The sequence below is a fragment of the Chaetodon auriga genome, chromosome 7 (genome assembly GCF_051107435.1).
Source record: "Chaetodon auriga isolate fChaAug3 chromosome 7, fChaAug3.hap1, whole genome shotgun sequence".
Classification (NCBI taxonomy): Eukaryota; Metazoa; Chordata; class Actinopteri; order Chaetodontiformes; family Chaetodontidae; genus Chaetodon; species Chaetodon auriga.
The window spans coordinates 11,540,204-11,564,415 of record NC_135080.1 but is presented as its reverse complement, the minus strand read 5'-3'; the positions used below and the strand labels follow the sequence as shown (position 1 = coordinate 11,564,415).

Sequence of the window (24,212 nt, the reverse complement as noted above, 5' to 3'; positions counted from 1 at the left end):
TTCATTGATATATGTAAATATATGATTATTCTGAATTTGATGCAGCAACACATTTCAAACAAGTTGAGACAGGAGCAACTAAAGTCTGGGAAAGATGAGAAATGCTCCAAAAACACCTGTTTGGAACATTCCACAGGTAAACAGGTTGATTGGTAACAGGTGATAGTGTCATGATTGGGTATGAAAGGGGCATCCGGGAAAGGCTCAGTCGATCTTTGTGAACACATGAATGAATAAAGGATATTACTACATGGGCTCAGGAACACTTCGTAGAAAACGTTAAACACAGTTCATTTGCTCTTGTCCCAATAAAAATAGTGTTTGCTACTCGATGAAATTTGACAGATAGCTGTGAGGTATCACAGTTCACATTTTAGGATTAATTGTTTCTTGAAAAGGAACCAGTTCACTAATTCCTATAGCAGATGTTGACGGCTGATTTTCATGAGCTCATCTCTCTTTGCCAGGACCCCCACCTGAACCGATTCTTCCAGCAGTGCCAGAAGAGAGAGCTGGACCTCTCGCTACCTCCTACCTCCAACTTCCTCAACTGCCTGAAGGTCAGAGAAAAGGCACTCTGTCCCCTCAGTTTTCATTTATTGTGACTGACACAGAAGCTAAGGCCTGGACTGCTGAACCCTGCTGCATTTGTCTTGTTTCTTATTTATTTCCACCCTTCTACATGTCCTCCTACGTCTACGCCTACACCCACGCCTCTTTTCCACCCTTCTCCAGGGTCTACTCAGCATGGAGAGAATCCCAGTGATCATCCGATTTCTGCCAGTGCTCTTCAACCAGCTGTTCAAGGTCCTGACTCAGAATGACAACGATGAGGTCACCACTGCCACCACCAGGTAGGCCGTGAAACTGCAATGTCAATAACAACAAGCTCAGTGGATGTGGCAAAGCATGCAGTGAGGAAAAACATGTACTGTTTAAAGCACCATTGTTCTTTTAAGTTTATTTATGGCTTTTTTATTTGGATTTTGCTATTTTATTAATCGAATAATATAAAAACCTGTTGTTGTTGTTGCCGTGTGTCTGCAGAGTGCTCGTCCACATTGTTGCAAAGTGCCATGAAGAAAACCTGGATCACTACCTGCACTCGTATATCAAGGTATAACAACACAGATGTGCTGTGTGTGCTGTGCTTTCAGTAATCCTGTTTTTGCTCAGGAAGATGATATGATAAATTTAATTACTGCTGTTTCCCCTGAAGGAGGCGTTTCTCTGCACAGACCATTTAATATCTGAAGAAATAAATTAGAAAAGGGGGATTTATGTGTTTGTGTGTGTTTGGGCCAGCAGGAGTGTGGCTAGGGCCGCGTGCCCAGAACACAGTGCAAACACAGAAGAAGAAGAAGAAGAAGAGGTGATTGTGTAGGAGTCAAACTAGGACATTCAGCCGGCTCAATCACAAGCACAAGGCGTGTTTGTTTAGGGTTAAAGAGTCAGTAAGAGAAGTATAGAAGAGAGCAGGACGGGCCGCACATCCGGCTTCATGTTGGCCACAATGAAGGAAAACCGCAGCGCTTGAAGAGCTAGTGGCAAAGATGAATGGTGGGAGGTAAGAGGAGAGGACTAGCAGAGCTAATGGAACTGGGGTTGCCATGGTAACAGATTGGCATGATGTTCAGTAGTAGTGGTGCCCAATTTAAACTGCTGAGTGTGTGTGTGTGTGTGTGTGTGTGTGTGTGTGTGTGTGTGTGTGTGTATGTGTGTGTGTGGAAACCTGTGTGTGCTCAGTGAGATGGGGGCTGAACTCACTGCAGCATGAATTGAGTAGCATGAAGCAATATTCTTTGATTCAAACCTCACATCGGCCTCGTTCCAGGCTGCTGTTTAAGTGTTTTTTTCCAGTGTTTGTGACTGTGTGTTTTGGTACATATTAGAGCTGAAACAATGAATCAATTGGAAAATTAATCAGCCAGTATTTTGATAATCCGTGAATGTCAAATTTTTTTTGGAAAAACAGCTCAATATTCTCTTGTTCCAGTTTCCCAATTGTGAGGATTTGCTACTTCTCTCTGCTTTGCATCATTATAGGCTGAATATATTTGGGTTTTGGACAGTTGGTTGGACGGAACAAGACATTTGAAGATATCACGCTGAGCTGCAGGAAACTGCAGAGGTCTAGAGCTGCAATTAACAGTAATGTTCATTGTCGATTAATCCCCAGAATATTTTCTCGATAAATCAGTGAATGGTTCGGTCTATTAACATTCAAAAACAATGAAAAATGTACATTGCAGTATTCTAGAGCATGTCAATTAATGTCGTCCAAAATATTCAGTGTACTGTAATGTAAGACAAACAAAAGCAACAAATGAAAAACTGATTGATTGAAACTCTAGTCAGGTCCGTGAACTGCAGCACACCAGGCATGAACAGGGATCTTTGTTGCACATAACTCTCTCTCTTTCTCTCCAGTGCTGCGTTCCAGTAAAAGCAAAAAATGCCCCCAAAATATAATTAAAACAAGATTACTGGATAATGAAAAGAATTGTTATTTGCAGCCCTACTTTATACACTCCCTTAACTGAGCACCTCCCTCTCCCTTCTCTCCTGTGTGCAGTATGTGTTCAAGTCAGAGGCCCATGGCTTCAGGACCGTTCATGAGGAGCTGGCCAAGGGGATGACCTTTGACCTGAAGAGCAACGAGCAGGCAGCAGTCAGGAATGTCCTGAAGGTTAGTCTCCCACCTGCTCTTCCGTCTACTCACTCTAAGAAGGAAAAATGAATTTTTGAATAAGTAATTATTGAGACTGCTGTTTATGCTCCTAGAACAGAGCGAATTAGTGCCGATAACAGAGTCATGTGTGCCTCCTGGAGCTGATTAGACGGATAAATATTGGCATAAGATTGACCTTGCTTCGACCTGTCCTGTTTCAGTTCTCCTGGTTCTTCTTTGAGCTGATTGTCAAGTCCATGGCCCAACATTTGGTCGACTCTGACAAGGTGAAGGTAAGGTTAGATCCTCTGCTTTGGACCCCTCGAGTCTTTTAACCACTTGTAATTCTTGGTTCAGTACAGCTCCTTTGCGTGAGTCTTGTAACACAGCGCATGATTATGCTTTGCTGACTCCATGTTCCCGCAGCTGCCGAGGCCCCAGCGTTTCCCCTCGTCCTACCTGAACCGTGTGGAGACCCTGGTGGAGACGGTGTCTGAGCACATCTTCTGGAAATACAAAGACCTGGCAGAGGAGACGCGCAGTGCCAACTTAGCCGTAGCAGCTTTTGTCAAGGTGGGAGCAAACCTTTAAATGATCATTTTTTTAAAAATCCCAGCCATCGATGCTGTGGGACCCAGTAAAGGTTGAGCACATGTGAATGGAACAGACTGTTAATATTACCGTTAAATGCTCTGGGAAGGGCACAGTCTGCAGATGAAAGTTTCTGTTTGCAGTTGTTGCCTATTGATTCTTGAACCTGTGTTACATGATCTGTCTCTCGCTGTCTTGTCAGCTGATGTCTCATCTCCCGTCTCTGCCTGTCTCTTTGCAGCGCTGCTTTACTCTCATGGATAGAGGCTTCACGTTCAAGCTGATTAGCAACTACATAAACATGATCACAGCTACTGACAGCAAGGTAAAAAAACAGGGACACAGTGCTGATTAATAAGGATATCAATGATTGAAAATAACTTTATTTAGGTGCAACTGGGCACACATGTACAGTGCAATGATATCTTTTTTTTGTGTCTGACAGGTTCTGTGTGAGCTGAAATTTGAATTCTTGAGAGAGGTGTGTAACCACGAACACTACATCCCTCTCAGCCTGCCCTTACCCTCCGCTCGCATCTCAGGTGAGAAGCCGAGTCAAAGCCTGTGGCTCGGCGTTAACGTGGTAGTTCTCATAACATCGAGTCGCTCTCACACTCTCATTTGTCTATTAACGCTCCGTCTTTCTCTCTCTCTGTCACTTTCTCTGACTGTTTGTCCATGTCAGACCATGCATCTCCAGAGCCACAAAGTACTCATGGTAAATATGTTCACTCATTCCTTTGTAATGTTGTATGTGCTACAGTGTGTGTGTGTGTGTGTGTGTGTGTGTGTGTGTGTGTGTGTGCGCTACAGTGGTACGATGATAACGAAAAGGAAAATTGGCCCGTCACATTATTTGCTCACTGTAACCAGATTTCTGTTTAGAAAAGGATTAATTAACTCCCTGATGGAAAGCAAACTTTGGCACACGCGTTATTTAAATAACGTTCATTTCCATTTAAAATGTGAATCTTTTCTGCTCTTCTCTCCTCAGTGTCGGTGCCTGAGTACAACCTGACCGGAGAGTTCTGCAGGAAGCACTTCCTGACCGGCATCTTGCTACGGGAACTGGGGCTGGCCCTCCAGGACGAGCAGGACCTGAGACATCTAGCCTTGGCCACCCTGAAGACTCTGATGGCCAAACACTCTCTGGACGCACGCTACGCCACCAAGGTAGCCAGAACACATAGAAATTCTTCCCATGTGACTCACACAAACAGGCACACACTGACATATGATTGTCAGTAGCAGCTGCAAGCAGCAGAGACCGTGTCTTATTGAATGCTGGAAATGGTCCAGTCAGTAATCTGCCCACTGTTTAACACCACCAAATGCTGCCAACCACAACGCAGCAGCAGAGCTGTAGTCGAGGCAAAACCGAATGTGTGCACGGGCCACATGCAAGTCAATGTGAACAGCTGGTAAAATAGACAAAGTGGCAGTATATACAGATTGATTGCTGGGGTATAAAGGAATTCTGTAAACCTTATTTTCTGCAGTTGCATTTATAGTAACAATTTAGATATGACGATAAAGGTTTTGAGAGTCTGGAAATTTTTGATTTAGGTATCTTGAAAGTGCTCTTAAAAAGTTGTACAAACCCTGCTTCTTGGCAACGTATATTGGATATTAAATAAATGCACTGAGAAATCTATGGAGTACTGAAAGACCGGAGAGATATAAAGCGTCAACTCTTATATACAGCCTTAATTAAGTAGTAAGGGACTCTCTGGGGACACAAGTGCAGTTTTATTAGAAGGGGACTTTGAGTGGCTTCCAAACATATTAAATGTATCATTACAGGCTTATTAAAAATCAGAGATGGTGTTAACCCTAACCCTATGTCACCGGATATAGAAAATGTGCATTTCTTTAAAATGTGGTATCCCTTTCATTGACCGCCTCTCCAGGAGAAGCAGGCAAGAATTGCATCTCTCTATCTGCCGCTGTACGGCCTGATCCTGGACAACATGCCTCGGTTCTTCCTCAGGGATCTCTTCCCCATCTACTTCACTTCTAGTGACCAAGTAAGAATGGATGATGGAAGATGAAATGACTCATTGATTCTCTGTGTGTGCTGGTTTTATTGATTGTGCTCAGTGTCATACATAATCCTCCTAGAAACCTTCGTTTCTGTCAGCAGTGGTCTTATTTTCATAGGCTTGGAAATCTTTGCAGCGTCTTGATATCTTGTAAATAATAGCCTTGATAATAAAATGTTGAGACTCAGGTGGAACAAAATATATTTTCCCCTACCAGGGCTCCAGAGATGACCTCAGTGTGGGAGGAGGAGTGGCTGGAGGGGTAATTCCCGTGACTCGGCATGGCAACTCCGTAGATGCCTCCTTTTCCAAAGAAGTACTCAACTCCATCACAGGTAGCAGCTCGTGATGTGCTTGTGTGTGGCCGTCCATCTATAAAATGTGTGAATCAGGACATTGATTTGACTCCCCCCCCCCTCCCTTCTACACACCAGCCTTCTCATCCTTGGCAGTTGCCACAGGAAACCAGGCTGACTCTCGTGGTTCTCTGATCAGTGTGGACTCCAACCCGAGCAACAGTGACAGGAACAGTGAGAAGATGGACGGATGTGAGAAGGTGAGAAAAGAGTCGAGGAAGCAGAGAAGCAGCGATCATCTTCTGTGTTATGACTCGTAGCAAGTGCTGTGTTTCTGGCAGAGGAGATCTGTCAAAGAACTGAAGTGGTTTGGATACCTTTGGTACTTATGTATTTGGTATATACATGCCTATCCTTCATTGTGAGTCCTTCATAATACATGTTACATTATAAATGGCTTTCTGACTTCCACTTCCATGTTAGACCACAGATAGTGGACAAGTGGACCTCTGAAATACTGAAGTTAGGGTGTCTAGGTGGTCTGGGTCAAATCACGAATTTCCAATATTATAGACCTTTGTTGCGTGTTATTCTCCATCTCTCACCTACAATATTGTCTCCAGACCTTCTCCACATTGCCTGGAATCAAACTTTGGCCACAACTTGCTGAAAGCTTGAAATACCACATCAACTTGAACCCATTGTGCCCAAGTTTCCCTCCAGGTCGCTGAAACCCACATATGAGCAGCGTATCACTGTACTTCTGTCTGGATGTTTCTCCTCAGTTTGCTCGGCCGCAGTCCCTCATAGGCTACGGTTCCCGTTGTGACAAGCTGGACCAGGCAGAGACCCGCAGCCTGCTCATGTGCTTTTTGCACATCATGAAAACCATATCTGAGGGTGAGAAGTGACATTTTAGACTCTTGTAACTGTAAATGCTATTTATGGGTTATTATATTTACTATTATACTCACTCACTGGCACTTGGCTCCCCTTCTAGAAATCTGATGTGTGTGTGTGACATGATGTCTTTTTTTTTAACGTGTATCCAGATGTGCTGGTGTCCTACTGGCACCGGGCCATTCACCAGGAGATCTCAGACTTCTTTAACATCCTGGAGTGAGTGCTCTTCTTTCTTCATTGTAGAGTGTTACCACAGCAAGAGATACGTACTGTGCGCAGAAAGAAAAAGAGACAGACAGGGACGGGGACAGGAGAATGAAAGGAGAAGACAAGGGGGGGAAGAATGTAGCCAGAAGGGAACAGATGAAAGCAATGACACAGCAAGCGAGAGAGAAGAAAAACAGACTGTACTTCCAATGAGAGCTCCCTATCCACTGAACAGCGCAGTTAATGAAGTGTCTGTGTTTCCTGTTTGTTTCAGCATCCAGACTGAAATGTTGCAGCTCAGTTTGAACACATGCGTCTTCTTTATTCTGTGCTCTTAGCTTACAAAACACTTAAAAAACCAGCGAACCTTCACCCAAAATGTTTTTGCATTTCCTACAGGCTGTGTCTTCAGCACTTCAGGTTCCTCGGAAAACGCCACATCGCCAGGTGAGTCTCCTCGCTTCCTTCTGCGACAAAGACGCTGTCTCATTCACATGCATTTATTGTAATGCCGCAGATATGGAAACGGCTTATTAACTCAACATACATGCCGCAGCCAAAGGTCGTAACACTCCCCCCACCCACTGATACATAATTCATATAATCATGCGCACACATGAGTGCACACATGTGCAAATGCAGCCACGCAGACGCATTATGTGCAAACACACACAAATAAATGAATCAGGCACAGTCAGGCAGAAATACTAATATGTGCTCTGTATGCGTGTGCATGCTCAGGGATGAGCTTCAAGAGGGGAAGAAAAGGAAGGGAGGGGGTGGTGAAACTCCTGGATCATGCTGTTGAGAGAAAAGCACTGCTGGATATTGTATTGTAGTAGTTGGCAGGCGCAGGATGGGGGTTGTTATTGAGTGTGTGTGTGTGTGTGTGTGCTCTTACTGGAGCTGAGCCATTGGCACCGCTCGACTCCTCCATCTTCTGGTTCCTCCCAGCTAATTAAATTAGCCCTCTTTTTCCTTTCAGCAATGAGATGCTGAGATGTAAGCCAACAAAAGGCTGGGAGAACACACTGCTTTACTGTGTGTGGAGGCATTAACAGAGTAAAGATAGCTGCAAGCCTTGCTAGCACACTCAGACGCAGTTGAGCCTGTCTGGGGCTGCTAGCTACTTAACATTCGTCTGTAATACCAGGCCATGGGGGATTCACAGTCTTACGCCTGTGTCTGTCTCAGTGTGTCTCTCTGTTAGCTTTTTGATGCCTGGCTGAGTCAGTGTAGGCACCCATTGAAGTTCAGGAGCAATGAATTATAGGAGCAGTGTAGCCAGCCAGCAAGCTAGAAAGACAGTCAGTCAGACAATCCAGTCATTAAAGCCCATTAAAGGTTTCAAAATTTAAACATTATTGAAAATTCATGCTTGAAGCAACAATGAAAGTTGTCAAAAACTGCTAATCTGCTTCATCAGGAATGTGTTGATGTGGTTTGATCAAATTTGATTGACAGCAACCTGACAACGAAAGCAAACATCCCCAAAATTCTCATTGGATTGGCTGTTGCTAAATCCCGATTGGAGCAGGGCCGTGCACGACATCGCCAGTTTCTAACTGAGCCCCGCCCACTTCAAACTAGTCAGAGGGGAGCAGACAAAAAGAAAAACACATATATCTATCATGTAAAATGACCAAAATTGTTCCAATTTGGCCGAAAATTGTGTGTTCGTTTTGTCCCAACACTTGTTAAGAAGCTGACTGAGAAAATCGATTGTCAGGTCCTTTAAGTTAGCAAGCAATGCTAGTAGCTATAGTTAGTAGCAGTTTGTGTGTAGCGCTGGGAGCCTCATCTCCTCAACCTGAGCCATATTTTGACTTTAGCTAAGATACAGGCTTGCACATATGTACATATACACTACATGACACCAACAAATAACTGTAATGTTTTCTCCATGTTGACCTTGCTGTTGTAGCTTCTCCACCACAGTGCACGCCTCATGCCCTCCCCCTCTGTGCATGCTGCTTGCGGCTAATGGATCAGTGTGGTTGCACATTATTGATGTTTCGTTGCATCAGTGACCCTTTGTGTATTGGCATATATGATAAATAAACAGGGAATTGAAGCTGGCATTGCATGATAGTTTTAGTTACCTTCTTTAACATGTTTCCCTCATTGATGTTGCATGTCCACCTGGTAGCCCTCCGTCTCCACGTGCTGCCTCATGACTGGCTGGACTCCACCTGCTGCTTGGCTTGAATGAGTTTCCTTAATGGGCTCTGAGGCCATTGTTTTGATTGGCTTACACACCGTTTGTGTCCTCTTTCTTTTGGCTGACCAAGACGCCGCTTGCTTTGTTTAAATTGGTGGTCGTCGATCAAGCTTTATTTAGGTATCATAAGAATATGATATGTTGAACATCTGTTTGTTGAGATCCAGTTGCTAAGCTGATTTGTGCTGCAGCTGCTAGTGGTTTCATCACATCTGTACATCTTAATCTCCTTGCTGTCCACTGTTTTACATTAAAGCTAACTGCAAGCCTCTGCTCTCCACTAACGCTCGAACAAGAGTTGATTTACACGATACTACATGTACTAATGGCAAACTAAAACCATTGACTCTGCTACGCCACTAACCTTTCCATCTGGCTGACCTCCCTCTCTATATGAGATGTTTGATCTTCCTCTCTGACTCTAGCCGCTCCCATCACACCAAGGTCAAATTGGAGCTCCTGCACCTCCTTTACACTGTAAAGTCATTTTTTTGTTGATTGCAGGCAACTATTAGCTGACTAATAATGATGGTAATGATTGTCACTAAACAACGACGGTCTTGACTAAACTAACTAATGTTAGCTTTGATGTGATTGGCTCGTGAACAGGAAGCTAGCAGCGGCAGTAAAGCTGGCCCAGTCCGCCCACGCCAATGGCACCCTGAAGGGCTCTAACCACCCCTCCCAGTCCTCTCAACCCTCAAGCCTCTTCCCACAATGGTAATCACCCTCCGCCAGGAAAACACCTCAGCCATGATGACAGAGTTAAACTCTTTCAAAGCCACTGAGTCTTTGGTTACTGGAATTTGTTCCTAATGCTAATTATGTCTGGTGATTGGCTCAAGATGTAAATACTGTCTTTTAATAATGAGAAACTCCAGATTATTTAAATGCAGGTACAACCTCCAACACCAATGTGAACACTTGGATTTAGATTAATGCATCCTTGTCCTGTGTATACTCATCTTTGATGTGACCACTGTGTGTTTCCATGTTATAGACTGTGACTGTGTTCTCAGCATGCCCCTCCTCATACCTGCAGTGTTTCATGTGATTTGCCAGCCTCTGTCTCTGTACTCCTGTGTGTTAATAGACTCCCGATAACAGCAGGTCCTTGTGACATGGGTGACATTTATATTTCCCAGCCTACTAAAATGTGCAAACCCCTCAGAGATGGTTGGCCCAGACCTGGCACTATAGGTTTAGTAGTAGTACGTCTGCTGCAGTGTAATCTTAAATCAAATAATACGTGTGAGTGCTATGATCGATGCTCGCTGCTGATCCCTGCTGTCGCCTCCAGGATGGCGTCATCTGGAGGGGAGGGTCACCGACATGCTCGCTCCCAAACCATGCCCATCATCAGGGGCAAGAATGCTCTCACCAACCCTAAGCTGCTGCAGATGATGGAGACGGGTAACACACACACACAGACACACATTTTGAATGAGATGGATACGCGGTTACTCAGATGGGTTGGTGTTATTCATACATGTGATTGTGTGTTTCCAGATGGGAATATTCAGGATGGAGACACGCTGAGTCCTACAGATATTGAGGCAAACTTGTCCACAGAGGTGGCCCTCACTGTGCTGGATGTCCTGGAGCTCTTTGTCCACCATCACAAGGTCTGTGTTCCTCTCACGGATTACAACCTGAAACCAAAGACTACTGCAAACTGTCCTCTTCACTTCGCAATTACAGATATTTAATAACCACTTTTTTTAGCTTTGTGACTGTAACTGTAATTCAAATCATATTTTTGTCTGTGCTTCTTGATAAAAACAACAACAACAAAAAAGCCAGTATTCTCATACCTGCCTCCATCATTCTAATGGACAGACTGAATTGTGGTATACCTCAGGCATGCTCTGAAGCACAGCCATTAATACTGTACTGCCACCTAGTGGCCAGAAGAATCTTTATTTTTAAGAGACTTTCAATTAAAAAAAAAAAGTTGCCTGATGAAACTATAATAATAAAATGTGTTTTCTTCTTTTTCGCTCTTCCCTACTGTCCATTCATACAGAAGCAGCTGCTGCTGGATGAAGGGCAAAATGCATTGATGAAGAAGGTGCTGGACACCTACTTGCTCTTTTTTCAGATCAACCAATCAACCACCACGCTGCGGCATATCTTCGCTGCACTCAGGCTCTTTGTACAAAAGGTCCAGCAAACTTTTTATACACATATAAGATCAAAGCAAAGAGTCCCATCGTGTTTCTGAAGTGTGGTTTCATCTTCATCTCTTTCTGTAGTTCCCCAGTGCATTTTTCCAGGGTAAGGCAGACCTGTGCGGCTGTCTGTGCTATGAGATCCTCAAGTGCTGTAACCATCGCTCCAGCTCCACCCAGACGGAGGCAGCTGCCCTGCTGTATTTTTTCATGAGGAAAAACTTTGAGTTTACCAAGGGCAAGTCTATAGTCCGCTCACATCTGCAGGTCAGTTAGACCAAATGCAGTACAAGTGTGTCATTTCAGGTTTGTGTGTTTTATGAATCGCGTGTCGTCACCCAACATGCCTCTGTCCACTTCAGGTTATCAAGGCAGTGAGCCAGTTGATAGCAGATGCTGGTATCGGAGGCTCGAGATTCCAGCAGTCATTGGCTATCATCAATAACTTTGCCAACGGGGATGCACCACTCAAGGTAGAGCAGCTTCCTGGTTAGCTTTATTATTAATAATTATGATTCACAGTGGTATTTCATTCTACTTTCATAAACTACTATTTCTACAGAACACCCCATTCCCTGCTGAGGTGAAGGACCTGACCAAACGGATCAGGACGGTTCTGATGGCCACAGCCCAAATGAAGGAGCATGAGAAGGATCCAGAGATGCTGGTGGATCTTCAGTACAGTCTGGCCAACTCTTACGCCAGCACCCCCGAGCTCCGACGCACCTGGCTGGAGAGCATGGCCAAGGTTCACGTCCGCAACGGCGACCTCTCAGAGGTTATACACCTTATACTTTTTAGTGTGCTCTTACTTCATGAACTTCACAAATGATGCTTAAAACAACTTATTACGTAAATGTGATGGTGATGTGTCTGGCTTTCCCTCAGGCTGCCATGTGCTACATCCACATCTCAGCCCTGATTGCAGAATCGCTGAAGAGGAGAGGTTAGTGCACATGTGCTGCTGCTTGACTTTACCTTTTGCAGCATGGTTTGTGTGTTTATGCGTATGTACAGATATTGGTGCATATGCAGGGCTATGGTATTGCTGTTGTGGTGTGTGCATCTTTGCAGACATGGTAACAACTAATCAGAAATGTCCAATCACTGCCATCTTTTGTCAATCTGCACACCTCTCTTTCTCACTGCTAACACAGTCATTGCAACTCTCAGTCCTTCATATCATCATGGGGGTTGATGTGTATGCCTGAAAGCGAGCACACTGGTGACTTGAGTCTTTGTGTGGTGAAGATGAATTAGGAACTCAGGTTGGATCGTATGGGTCTGTCTTTGCATCCAAATACCATTCCCATTAACAACTTCTAGTACAAATAGAGACTGATGTCGCCGTGCTTCATGTTCCTCTGCAAATCTGTTTGTTCTTATGTGTGCATGCTTCCTCAGTCAGAACACAGCATGTGTCCATCTTTAGCTGCACCTGTCTGACATCTTTATGCGCTGAGCCTGTGTGCCAATAGCTAGCATAGCATGCCAGCAGCTCGGCTGATTCGTGAGCCTTGTCCTTGAGCATAAAAGGCAAAAGCAAGTGGAACGTGAACTTTGTAAACCTCCTCTTCCTCCTCCGCTCCTACCAAACAGGCTACTGGAGAGCTGACAAGGCCAGGATGTCCAGTGTGTCCCCTGAAGAAAGCCCTGTCTTTAACTGTAGCTCCTTACTAACTACCTCCCGAGATCAAGACAGTGAGTGTGTGCGCCTGGGGCCTGCTGGGTGGTGGGGTTGGGAGTGCAGAACATAATGATGGCGAGACAAGGGGCTGTGGGAGGGAGTGGGTGTGCACTGATGTGTTAGAACCAGCTGGATGGAAGGTGTTGATATTGACAGGAGGACTTGGTTTGGATTGAAGGGACATCCAACCTCTGCACTGATGGATAAAGTTTTCTACACTGTGCAGTTAAATGTTTTGAGGACCACTGTTCTTGCCTTAATGATTGTCTTTTTTTTTTTTTGTTTGATCCTCACTGTTCACTCAAATCTCACTGGAGAAGCTGTTCAGTGTCACTGGGGTTTGATATGACGCACGCTCACGTCTGATGTTTTTAATTTGCCTTTGAGTGTGCAAGAACGGAATGCTTGACTGTAAAAACGATGAAAAACTTCTTGTATTTTAATACAAGAAAGTGTGTGTCGGATGCATTTTATGCATCTCTGTGTTTAAAAGCTAAACATAACTAATAATGTGGGACCGTTTATGGGAAGTGTGCATCTATTGAATTACTTGCCCTGATATCTCTTTCACTCGTCTGAAACCCCAGCGTCGTTCTCTATGGGCTGGGCAGCGTTTATGTGCATCAGCCCTAATGTCAAGGAGGAGGGCGCCATGAAGGAAGACACTGGTACACAAGACACACCTTATACTGAGGTTAGCCCTAAATCCTGAACAAAACCTCAAACTTCAAACGTCGATTGCATGGCAGGAACTGGGCTTCCCTTCTCTCCCTTATGCACTTCCTGATCTTGCTGCACTGTGCAGGACACCCTGGTGGAGCAGTTAGAGCTGTGCGTGGACTACCTCTGGAAATCAGAGAGACACGAGCTAATTGCCGACATCAACAAACCTGTGATCGCTGTCTTCGAAAAGAGGCGGGATTTTAAGGTAACTGCTAACCCTTCTGCTTTTTGTGCGCGTGCATGTTGAGCTAATATTCATCTTACATGTGTGTTTGTGTCCACAGAGACTGTCAGAGCTGTACTATGACATCCATCGCTCCTATCTCAAGGTGACTGAGGTGGTGAACTCAGAAAAGCGGCTCTTCGGTCGCTACTACCGCGTAGCTTTCTATGGACAGGTGAGCGCTGGTTCATCCCTGCAGGGAGTACACACACAGTTTCCTGTTTGTGAATGAGGGGATGATATTTCCATGCAGGGATTTCAGAGTTGTGGAGTGAAGAAAGGGTTTAAAAAGCCCATAACGAGAATATGAAATCTTCTCACTATTGAAATAATGGAGGGAAATGATACAAAGCCTTGTCAGTGAGGAAGGATAAGGAGACCAGATTTCAGTGTCCTTAATTTCTCTGTGTGCTCTTTTCTTCCTTTTTTTTTTTTTTTATTAAATTCTATTTCAAGATTGCGGTAAGTTTTGTCTGTCTTTGATTTTCCATTGTCCTCAGAGCTAACCACTTTTACCTCTCTTCTCCTTCTACCACTATTAACACATGCCGCTCTCACCCTTTGAGGGGTCTGTGTCAAGCTTGCTGTGGTCCATTTTACCTTCCATAATCTCCAACGATGAAGCTGTTTCCCCCCCTAAACGTTCAGAAGAGCTGGTGTCAAACAGGACAGGAAGATGCCACTTAATAAACCTCATTCACCTTTGACATCTGGCTCCAATGCTGCTTTGAAAACGACCTCTGATCTCTCCCCTCCAGAACTTAACACTGGTACCCTGTTAGGGCTGAGTTGTTCTAATACGTGTTATGGCCTGTGTGTACAAGAAACCACCAGGGGGCAGTATCAAATCAGACTATACAGTGAATAGAAGTCATCTAAAGATTACATTTGCATTGCACACACAAAAACACCCATGCATGTAACAGGCTTTGTTAATTAATGTGTGTGTGTGTGTCTGTGTGTGTGTGCTCTGGTAGGGTTTCTTTGAGGAGGAGGAGAGCAAAGAGTTCATCTACAAAGAGCCGAAGCTGACAGGGCTGTCAGAAATCTCCCAGAGATTACTCAAACTCTACTCTGACAAGTTTGGAGCTGATAATGTCAAGATGATCCAGGACTCCAACAAGGTACCTGACAGAATTTAACCTGTTTCTAAGAGTTTGTTACGTCATTAAACCTGAATAATTTGCCTTTCTTGTATTGTTGCCAGCATATGTGCAAATATATTCACTGTTGTTTGCTTAACAACCTTAAAAAACAGGTGAATCCTAAAGACCTGGACCCCAAGTTTGCCTACATCCAGGTGACGTACGTGGTGCCCTACTTTGATGAGAAAGAACAACAGGACAAGAGGACAGATTTTGAGAGACATCATAACATCAACCGCTTTGTGTTTGAGACGCCGTTCACTCTGTCAGGGAAGAAACATGGAGACGTGGAGGAGCAGTGCAAGAGACGCACCATATTGACCAGTAAGTGTTTGTTCACGTGCCAATTTCTGTCCTGTAACGTAGAGTCGGTCTGATTGGTGGCTTGTTGTTTCCCTTCAGCGAGTTCCAGCTTCCCCTACCTGAAGAAGCGTATCCAGGTGGTGGAGCAGCAGAGCACAGAAATGAACCCGATCGAGGTGGCCATTGATGAGATGTCTCGCAAAGTCTCCGAGCTCAACCAGCTCTGCAACATGGAGGAGGTGGACATGATCCGGCTGCAGCTGAAACTGCAGGGCAGCGTCAGTGTGAAGGTGGGGATTCTTCCAAAATGCACGTTTTTGGGTGAATTGGGGTGCTGTGTTTTGTCTTACCTGATCTTCTTCTTTCAGGTGAATGCAGGGCCAATGGCTTATGCCAGGGCGTTTCTAGAGGAGAAGAATGCCAAGAAATACCCAGACAACCAGGTCAAACTGCTGAAGGAGATCTTCAGGTAGGATTCAAAGCACAAATTGTGGACTTTGTGCCCAGCATTACACAGCAGATACATATTTTGCATGAAGTTTCAAGGAACAACAGAAGCCCTGAATGCATTTGTCCACTTCCTGTTTGATTTTTGGTCCTATTGCTCTGTAGGATGCAGCAATGTCCTGTCAAAAGCACCCATCAGGCACACCTGCCTTTGTTTAATCAGAAGTGGTTCAAGCCCAACGTTGTTTGACTTTTTGAAAAGAATCTTTGTGTAGATCATTAGAGGTCAGGCTCAGCGGTGTGATTTGCAGCATTAATAATCAGTACAACTTTGTTTGCCCCCCGCAGGCAGTTTGCAGAAGCCTGCGGTCAGGCTTTGGATGTGAACGAGCGTCTGATCAAGGAGGACCAGCTGGAGTACCAGGAGGAGATGAGAGCTCACTACCGGGACATGCTGACTGAGCTGTCTGCCATCATGAATGAACAGGTCTCACTATGCAATGACCAATGAGTGTCCAGACCTCTGTTTCTATTGTTTTTTTTTTCTTATTCAGTTGCATGGCATCACAAGCATCATCTTTTCCTTTGCATTATTTCATGAGACATTTGGACATTTTCATGGGCATCGGCTTCTGTTGTGGCTTCATGCTTCTCTCTGCTTCTTTTTGAACTTTTTCTCTCATTACAGCTTCAAAAAAGTGTTCTTGCTGCCAGTGCCTCATCTCTCTCTAACAGCTCTCTGTCCACTCTTTCTAAGGCTGGTATGTCATCAAATTCATTCATGGAAGGCATCACGTCACGTTAATACAACCCTGATTCCAAAAACATACGGATGCTGTGTAAAACACACAGAATGTGATCATTGGCTTTTTGACATCAACTCAACTGAGAACAGTAAAGAATGACAAAATATTTAATGTTTTACCTCATCAGCTTCATTGGTTTTTGTAAATATCTGCTTATTCTGAATTTGATGCAGCAATACATTTCAGACAAATTGGGACAGGAGCAACTAAACACCTGTTCCACATTCCACAGGTTGATTGGTAACAGGTGATAGTGTCATGATTGGGTATGAAAGGGGTGTCCTGGAAAGGCTCAGTTGTTCACAAGCAACTATGCAGTGAGGTTCACCACTTTGTGAACATGATTGTATAAAGGATATTAGTACATGGGCTCAGGAACTCTTTGTAAACGCAGTTAGTTTGTGAATTATTGCCTTCTGTTTTTATTTGTTTTACACAGCATCCCAACTTTTTTTGGAATCGGAGTTGTGCTTGCTCTCCCAGCCTGTCCCCGAGCCAAAACTGCTTCTCTTCATACCTCCTTTTATATGTTCCTGTTCCAATACAAGCTTTTTATCCTTGCTTTGTCCAGATTCCTCACACAAGACAACCAGGAACGGAGCGGCACAGCGCCTACTGAATGGCCAATAGACTCACAAGAAATGCTTTGTGCCAGGAAAGGACACCCCCAACCCCCCCACCCCTGACACACACACAGAAAAAATGGCTTTGGAGTGCCAGTTTGAGCCTGAAAGCGGCTCCTTTTCTTGTTCTGACTGTAGTTATTTCCTGCTGCACGGCGCAGCGGGCGAGTGGAACTGTGACTGATGGCGAGCGTAGAGAAAACAAGGGAAGAAGTGTGTAGACTGTGGTCGTGATAGTCTGTAGTGCTGTCGTTGAAAACTATCTACAGTAGAGGCCAGGCTGCTGGACTGTAAGCTACTGTTTGTTTTTGGTTTTAGAGACTCGTTCCATGTGTCATATGGATTCCCCTGCCCTGCCAACTGACTCATCAGCTTACATGCCGACAGACACGCTCACAAACACACACAGTGCATATGTTTGCACGCACATGCACACAACCACACAACATGCGCCTTCTCTCTGTCCCTTTAGAGAACAGTGACCTTACTGAGCTCGAGGTGCGTTCAGCTGTCTGTGTAATATAAAGCTTTCTGGTGCATTTTGATGACATTTTCTACATTTTTTCTGTGGATTATCATTGTACTTCAAACTATCTCCGGAGATCTCGTGAGTTGACTAATGTGAAAAAAAAAAGAGAAAAGATTACAGGTCTTTGACTAACGAAGCATCTGAAGAGTTGAACGCACCTCCAGTTCCTGTTTGAATGTAGAGCAGCTCCACATTGCTACTTTCTATCCTTGCTAACGTTCTGGAGATATCAGCTTGCCGATTTTCAAATAGAAACAAACAAACAAAAAAAAATATGTTTTGTAACATTTTTATGATTGAGATTGCATTGTTACTGTTATTATTTCCTGTACTGTTTTGAATTGTAAATAAGAAATATTAATATTTAAAATGTTTGAAATGTTTCTTTTTATAAAATATGCGATATATAAATATTTGTTTAGCTGAATTTAAAAAAAAGAACAAAAACTAAAGTTTTACGTATAACATTTAAATAAAATTTTGTTAATGTCCAAAATTCATTTTCCTCAGCATTTCTTCATCCGCTGCCCTGACGGCAGCTTTGCTACAATCCTACATGATCTATTCTTTTGTGGGAGGTTGCACCTTACACCTCCTCTCACCATGTCTCTCACTGTTTTGATCGCCCAGGTTTCCAATCTTGTTGAATGGAGCAGAAATCGTGCCTCAGCTGTGCACAGCAGCCCCTCATATCCCGTCTATTGACTGGACCAGACGGCAGCTAATTATATATAATTGTGAGGTCCTTCAGGTGCACAAAAGATGTGAAATGAAATTTGTAATAACTCAGCCTGAAACCAAGATGGAGAAAATGTCTTTTTGCCTTGGTGCATGGTGCTAAAGATAATGTACAAATCTTCAAATCCAACAGCTAAACGCCAACTTCACTGTTTCCCAGTTAAACAAATATAATAGTACAGACTGATATATAATAAGACAACAGAACGTTCACAGAGGTTCAACCTCCATTTGTAAGCTGCACGTGTGCTCTGTAATGTCTGCTGTCACGTCTTCTTCAATGAGTTTAATGTCAATGGAGTAACTTAATAATATGCAGTGGTGCTTAGCTTAAACGTGCGAAAGACGTGAAGGCTCTGCTGCATCAAAGCTTTCAGGTAAAAGAGGTCAGGCTTGTTTTTAACCAGTAGAAAGACATTTTGCTTTAGGTCAACCTGTCATGTCATCTCCCTCCGCCATCGGCATCACAAGAGCCGGTGCTGCTGTGTTTACACCCTGAAATGTTCAAAATATTTCCTCTATAGATAAATGTACTCAAAATGTACTGCAGAAACTACATGACACATGCACAGCAGTGAGAGTTTCAACATATTCTGAACTCCGGGAGCCAGGATTACTGCTGCTGTACAGTAATCCTGCCTGAAATGAAAGGGCAGACTCCAAAAGCAACAATCCTTTGTTTTGGATCATTGATTTCTTTTTCAAAGTCAGAGGGGTCAGAACAAAGTCAGCAGCCAAATGAATCCAAATCTGAGCAGTTTGTTTAGATGTGATGGAGCCTCGAGGCTCCCATCATCAGTGCTGTGTGTCTGTCTGCTGTTTGGTCTCTCTGTCTCCACTGTGTTTACCCCGCAGCTCTGTTTTCATTGTCGGCTCTATTTTTCACTAAAACCACAACTGACGCCCCAGCCAGACTATTTCACTGGCGTGCGGGGAGCTAAGATTCCATCTGGAAATAAGAATGAATTAAGAGAGTCGTTTTAATTGATAACAGGGAGACAATTGGATGGGTTTTTTTGAATTGTCTTCTATTCATTCATTTAATTAAGTGATTTTGATGTTTTCTCTTGGTAGACTTTGTTTTAAGTGAGGTTTAATATGAAATTTTAATTTGTTATTGTTTTAGTTCAGCTGTTTTCTTGGCAAACTAGCCATTTTTTGACACTCACTTACTTTAATGTGCTCCTACTAGCTGATGTATGATGTATTTGATGCAGAAAGCTGTAACGCAGACAGAAACTTGATGATAAAATGCATGTATTATGAGACAACGCCCCCGACTACACAGGAAAGTACAAAACTTGCGTTTGAGCTTTCATTGAAAGTGAAATGACGTTCAAATTCAGCATGTGCTCTGACATAGAACGGCTTTCCGTGGGATCTGGTGTCAGTTTTTTCCAATCGCTGGGTATAATTACTGACCATGCAGAGGGAGAGAGAGCAGGAGAGTGGTTGTTTATTTATTGATGCTAAGCCTGGGGTTGTGGCACCGCACATAAAAAGAGGTTAAGTGGCCCTGAACATGGAGCCGGTGGTACGGGGCAGCATGCAGTCCTGTCTGTCTGTCTGTACCTCTGCCTGACCAGCCTGTGACACATTTACACCTCTGTCTCTTCACTCTCCCTCTGTGGCTGCAGGCCTGAGGTGCAGCAGATTGAGTTTTGCTGACCTCCTACCTCTTCGCACACTCCCTTCCTTCCAGCCGATTAGTATTTCTCTCCTTCCCTCGGTCTCATCTTTTTTGGCCTCCCTCCCCTGCTGTAGCCTATTTTGTGAACCAGAAAGAGGGGGCTGATTGGGTTTCTCTCCTCTGCAGGCCGGCTTCTGTGTGCCTGTCTCTCTCCCAGTGGCCTAGACTCTGGTGGGGTCAGGTTGCTCTGAGCCAGCACCATTCAGTCCAGGTCACAGACTGAAGGGTCTCAAGCGAACAGCTCTTCTTGACAATATTTCATATCTGATCTTATGTTGTTTTATATCTTTTCTTGTTGAAGTCAGGCCAGCTAAGCTACAGGTGCACTCAGAAACTGTCCGGTCTATGCATAATGAGTTACAACTTGCGGGACAACATGAACCCTGTGCAGCACCTGACCATACAATCCTGGCTGTGGAAGCCTCATTGAGAGTAATTATCTGTAATTCCCTTCTTTGTCTGCAGCCTGCCTGTCCCGTCTGTTGCAGTGATTCCTTCTCTTATTATTCATGAAACGCCTGTTTTGTTTTCACGTTTTTGACCAAGACTGCCTGTCATCATGGGGTCAACCCCCTGACCTGTGCCTTTATCAAACAACATGCATATTAATGAGAGCGAGGACCAGTCATTTAGCAGCCTTACAGTAAATTTAAGGCAAACCTTCTGTCCCCTGAGTGTAATGAATGAAGCCTCACTATGCATTAAGAAAAAGCCGAAAGGTGGCCTTTTTTTTTTTTTTTTTCTCTCAGTTTCCTTCCTAGATTTATCTTTGCTGACAGATGTAATTAATATTTTAGAAGGAGGATATTGTAATCCCAGCAGAGACAAGGGCATTACAAGAGGGAGGGTGAGATGCCAAAAAAAAAGAGAAGAAAAATCTGATCATGTTTTATAGAGCTAAAACATGAAAGTGTACACGTGTTGCAGGACCAAAAAACCCGTGTTATTTCGCTGACCCTGCAGGTTTTGTAGGTCCCCCGCATTCAAGCTCTTGTGCAGTGCGCATTTCATTTCCGACCCCTGCTTAGTTTTCCTGAAACTGGAAGCCGGTTGCTGATTAATAAAACATCTATTGTGTGCTGCTGGCTGATCACCGGAGCCCTTTCAGCTGTATAAGTGGTGAAAGGCGACATAATCTCCCCAGAACAAGATCTGGACTGAGATTGAGTCACACACAGCAGAGACAGAAGCACGCAGCAGGAGGACCTCAAAAGGGTGCAGCATGTTGAAGCCCCAGCAGCAGCAGCAGCACGGTGAGCTTCTCCTGCGCGACTCCCCGCCGGTGTTTGGGAAGCCGTGGTACTGGCAGCGCAGCAGCGGCACCATGGAGAGCACCCGCAGCCTGGCGCAGGTCATCATGGAGATGCGCGATGAAATCAAGAAGCTGGAGGCGGAGAACCAGGAGCTGCGGGGAGGCTCCGGTCAGCGGTCATTAGGGGGAGTGCCTGTGGAAGGTAGCCCGGTGTCTTCAGCAGCGGAGCAGCGGTCGGCAATGGAGGAAAACCCGTATGTGAACCTGAGGCGAAATGCGTCTGCGCCAGTCCTGGAGGGACAGTACAAAGGTAAGAGAGAAGTACACAGGTGGTTGCTTTCACTGTTGTATTTATTTGTTTATTTCTACAACTTAATTTCCAATACAGCATCATAGATATATTTATATATATATACACATATATAACAAAACACGAATAAAGGAGCATAAAGAGCATTTTAAAGGAACAGTCCAACAATTTCTCATCACAATGTCATTAAATTGGATGTCTCACAAAAGACAGATGATATCAAAAAATCTTAGAAACAAGAGCTGAGATATCCTGATTTTAGTCCTTAGTGTTGGTCAGACTTCAAAAACACTGGATCTACGTTTCCCATAATGCAACTCAGTATCCTCTTTATGAAACTTTTTTTTTTTACAGCAATGCACAGCAAAATGTGTAAAGGAGAAGAAAACCGTGGATTTACTTTAAAATATGTCAGGTTATTAAAGTGGTGCAGAAAGATGACATTTAAATGAGATATTTCCTTACTATTTCTGTTCCACATCTACTCTCCCTGCACTGTGGGAATTAAACCATCCCAATGCACCGTGTTCATGGTATTTCACAGAGAACACTGTCATGACTGTCCGAAGGTACTCCATAAGCTCCAACCTATCGGGGGTGACCATGAGAGAGGGGGCGACTGACAGAGCACAGCGGAGTGACTCTGGATGGGGAAGACTACAAGGAGAAATCCAGCATGGAAACAGCATCTTTGGTCACTCAGACAGAGAAGTGGGCAAGGTGTCCAACAGGCACTCCCTGCAGGAATATGTACACAAGAACAGGTGCAAGTGATGCAGTTTAAAACACAGAAATGTAGCTTCAAAGCAACATTATTGAATTAAGTTTGGTTTTAATTTAAGAGGTGGTCCAGTCGCAGCATTGTTCCCATGTAACTCACGTGATTTTTATTTCTTTTCTTTTTTTTTTTAAGGGCCAAGGTAAAAACTGTGACGTTCCTTCTACCTGTGGATGACATTTACACCAACCGGCCAGTTCTGAGCAAGCACCAGGAGGAGCCTAAAATCAGCGAGCTGGCTTCCATAACTGAAACAGACTCTTGAGAGAAGAACTTGTTCTTTAAAGACTTTGGCTGTGGCCACGAGACAAAACGCACACGCATGAACTGAGCCTCTGCGGCCTCAAAACAGACTCGCCTCTTCATTTAGGTCAGCGTAGATTGGGCTTTTACTGAGTGAGCCAGCAGACCGATTTTATCACACCTGACCGCACAAATAGAAGACTCTGGTTACAGGTGTGCTTTTCATTTGGCCATGGCGATCCAGGCCCGGTCAGCAGTGATGAGACACGGGGCCCTCTGCAGCGAGGATCAGATGTCTGGACTCCTGTCCCAGCCCGGGGTGTTGTTTTTGGACTGAGACAAACACCTGCAGGTGACAGCTCTTTAACGGACAGTTGTGGTCGCCGCCCCAGTCCTCGTGAGCAACATCACGCTCATTATTTATTCATCTTTGTTTCTTTTCACAATGTAAACTTTACTGGGTTGTCAAGGGGCCTCGTGCGAGTTTAAACATGTGTAAAGAGTGTATTTTTTTTAGTCCAAATCACAAAGTGTAGTGTCTGCTTCTCATGTATGTAGATATACCACTGGCACACTAATATGAACATTAAAGTGAGGCATTGTGACCTATTGCCTGTAACATATGCAGTGTTATGAATTGTTTTGACACATTTTAAGAAGCTCATTATTACCATTATGTTTCACTCTTATCCTTATTGTGGGTCAGTTTAAATTTCCAAAATAATGCATTAATATCACTTTTATGTATTTATAAGACTGAATTTTGTGTTGAGGAAATTCAACTAGAGGCAAAGTGGGTCATATTAGCGAAAAGTTCAGATTTGCTTTATTAACGTTTTGGCATTAGCTGAAACTCAGACGCCTGCACACACAGAAAGACATTAGCCAAAATGTTTGTTCATTACAAAAAGATACAGCAAATGAACTTCAAGCTTTTCACAGTGCAGTTTACCTCAAGCTGGATATACTGCAGATTTTGCTGGTGCAGCATGTAAACAAGGACGAGCGTGTTGATTCTTCTCTACACTGTATGAAAACAAATGAAGAGTCACTGAACTGAATATTTTTACCCTCTGATAAGATTTATTGAAGGTCAGTCATTGTCAGGGCAAATCAGCCGTTCAGCAGATATCAACTCAGAGGACCACAGAACCTGGTTCGGGTGTGATTGCTTTGATTGTTGGTTTCCACAGCACCGGTTATCCTCTGTGTTCCTCTGTGTCCACATGGCTGTCACTGCCTAAACCGGCTGTATGTTTTTCTGTGAATTTCACCTCTGTTTGGCCATCTGTATCTTTTAGCTGGTCTGGAGCTCCACCCTCTGATTGGTCATCAGTGTGCAGACTCTCTGAGTCCCAGGGCTTCATGGCTGGGCAGAACTGGGGTTCAGACGTATGTGAGGAGACTTCATATGTCAGGAAGGCATCCTGGACTCCAGCTTCATCCCTGCAACGATGGTGAGAGTTTTGAGAAGAGAGTGGATTAATTGTTTTGGGATCTATGATAAAGAGGTTAAAAACTGAAGAAGAAATTCTGATTTGAAAAATGATCCTCTCAAAGTCATGCATTATGTCCAGACCACCCATCAGCAGCTTTTAGGTGAGCCTTGAAAC

General features: G+C 44.1%; 2 protein-coding genes across 7 annotated transcripts in view; both read left to right on the top strand.

Moving 5' to 3' along the window:
* Positions 1 to 18,084, top strand: part of dock10 (dedicator of cytokinesis 10) — a 57,776-nt gene extending 39,692 nt beyond the window's left edge. For 2 of the 6 annotated variants that reach the window (XM_076734307.1, XM_076734305.1), the window contains exons 23-56: positions 468 to 560; positions 736 to 854; positions 1,048 to 1,117; positions 2,576 to 2,689; positions 2,893 to 2,964; positions 3,098 to 3,244; positions 3,504 to 3,587; positions 3,708 to 3,804; positions 3,948 to 3,980; positions 4,257 to 4,435; positions 5,173 to 5,289; positions 5,522 to 5,639; positions 5,739 to 5,860; positions 6,386 to 6,500; positions 6,653 to 6,719; positions 7,110 to 7,157; positions 9,541 to 9,651; positions 10,232 to 10,344; positions 10,441 to 10,556; positions 10,958 to 11,095; positions 11,187 to 11,369; positions 11,465 to 11,575; positions 11,665 to 11,880; positions 11,991 to 12,048; positions 12,702 to 12,803; positions 13,377 to 13,483; positions 13,595 to 13,717; positions 13,797 to 13,910; positions 14,713 to 14,859; positions 14,994 to 15,204; positions 15,283 to 15,473; positions 15,552 to 15,652; positions 15,979 to 16,117; positions 17,008 to 18,084. In XM_076734307.1, the coding sequence (XP_076590422.1) occupies positions 468 to 560; positions 736 to 854; positions 1,048 to 1,117; positions 2,576 to 2,689; positions 2,893 to 2,964; positions 3,098 to 3,244; positions 3,504 to 3,587; positions 3,708 to 3,804; positions 3,948 to 3,980; positions 4,257 to 4,435; positions 5,173 to 5,289; positions 5,522 to 5,639; positions 5,739 to 5,860; positions 6,386 to 6,500; positions 6,653 to 6,719; positions 7,110 to 7,157; positions 9,541 to 9,651; positions 10,232 to 10,344; positions 10,441 to 10,556; positions 10,958 to 11,095; positions 11,187 to 11,369; positions 11,465 to 11,575; positions 11,665 to 11,880; positions 11,991 to 12,048; positions 12,702 to 12,803; positions 13,377 to 13,483; positions 13,595 to 13,717; positions 13,797 to 13,910; positions 14,713 to 14,859; positions 14,994 to 15,204; positions 15,283 to 15,473; positions 15,552 to 15,652; positions 15,979 to 16,117; positions 17,008 to 17,055 (3,924 nt within the window). In that variant the 3' untranslated portion in view covers positions 17,056 to 18,084. Of the gene's footprint in view, positions 1 to 467; positions 561 to 735; positions 855 to 1,047; positions 1,118 to 2,575; positions 2,690 to 2,892; positions 2,965 to 3,097; positions 3,245 to 3,503; positions 3,588 to 3,707; positions 3,805 to 3,947; positions 3,981 to 4,256; positions 4,436 to 5,172; positions 5,290 to 5,521; positions 5,640 to 5,738; positions 5,861 to 6,385; positions 6,501 to 6,652; positions 6,720 to 7,109; positions 7,158 to 9,540; positions 9,652 to 10,231; positions 10,345 to 10,440; positions 10,557 to 10,957; positions 11,096 to 11,186; positions 11,370 to 11,464; positions 11,576 to 11,664; positions 11,881 to 11,990; positions 12,049 to 12,701; positions 12,804 to 13,376; positions 13,484 to 13,594; positions 13,718 to 13,796; positions 13,911 to 14,712; positions 14,860 to 14,993; positions 15,205 to 15,282; positions 15,474 to 15,551; positions 15,653 to 15,978; positions 16,118 to 16,318; positions 16,392 to 17,007 lie in introns of all 6 variants that reach the window. The other 4 variants (XM_076734310.1, XM_076734306.1, XM_076734309.1 and 1 more) reach the window with 4 other exon arrangements.
* A 2,987-nt stretch (positions 18,085 to 21,071) lies between these two features.
* On the top strand, positions 21,072 to 23,221 carry LOC143323742 (coiled-coil domain-containing protein 195-like). The gene is made up of 3 exons (XM_076735766.1): positions 21,072 to 21,578; positions 22,123 to 22,342; positions 22,492 to 23,221. Exons 1-3 carry the CDS (start codon positions 21,239 to 21,241, stop codon positions 22,619 to 22,621), a joined length of 690 nt encoding a protein of 229 aa, XP_076591881.1. The 5' UTR covers positions 21,072 to 21,238; the 3' UTR covers positions 22,622 to 23,221.
* The last annotated feature ends 991 nt before the right edge of the window (positions 23,222 to 24,212 follow it).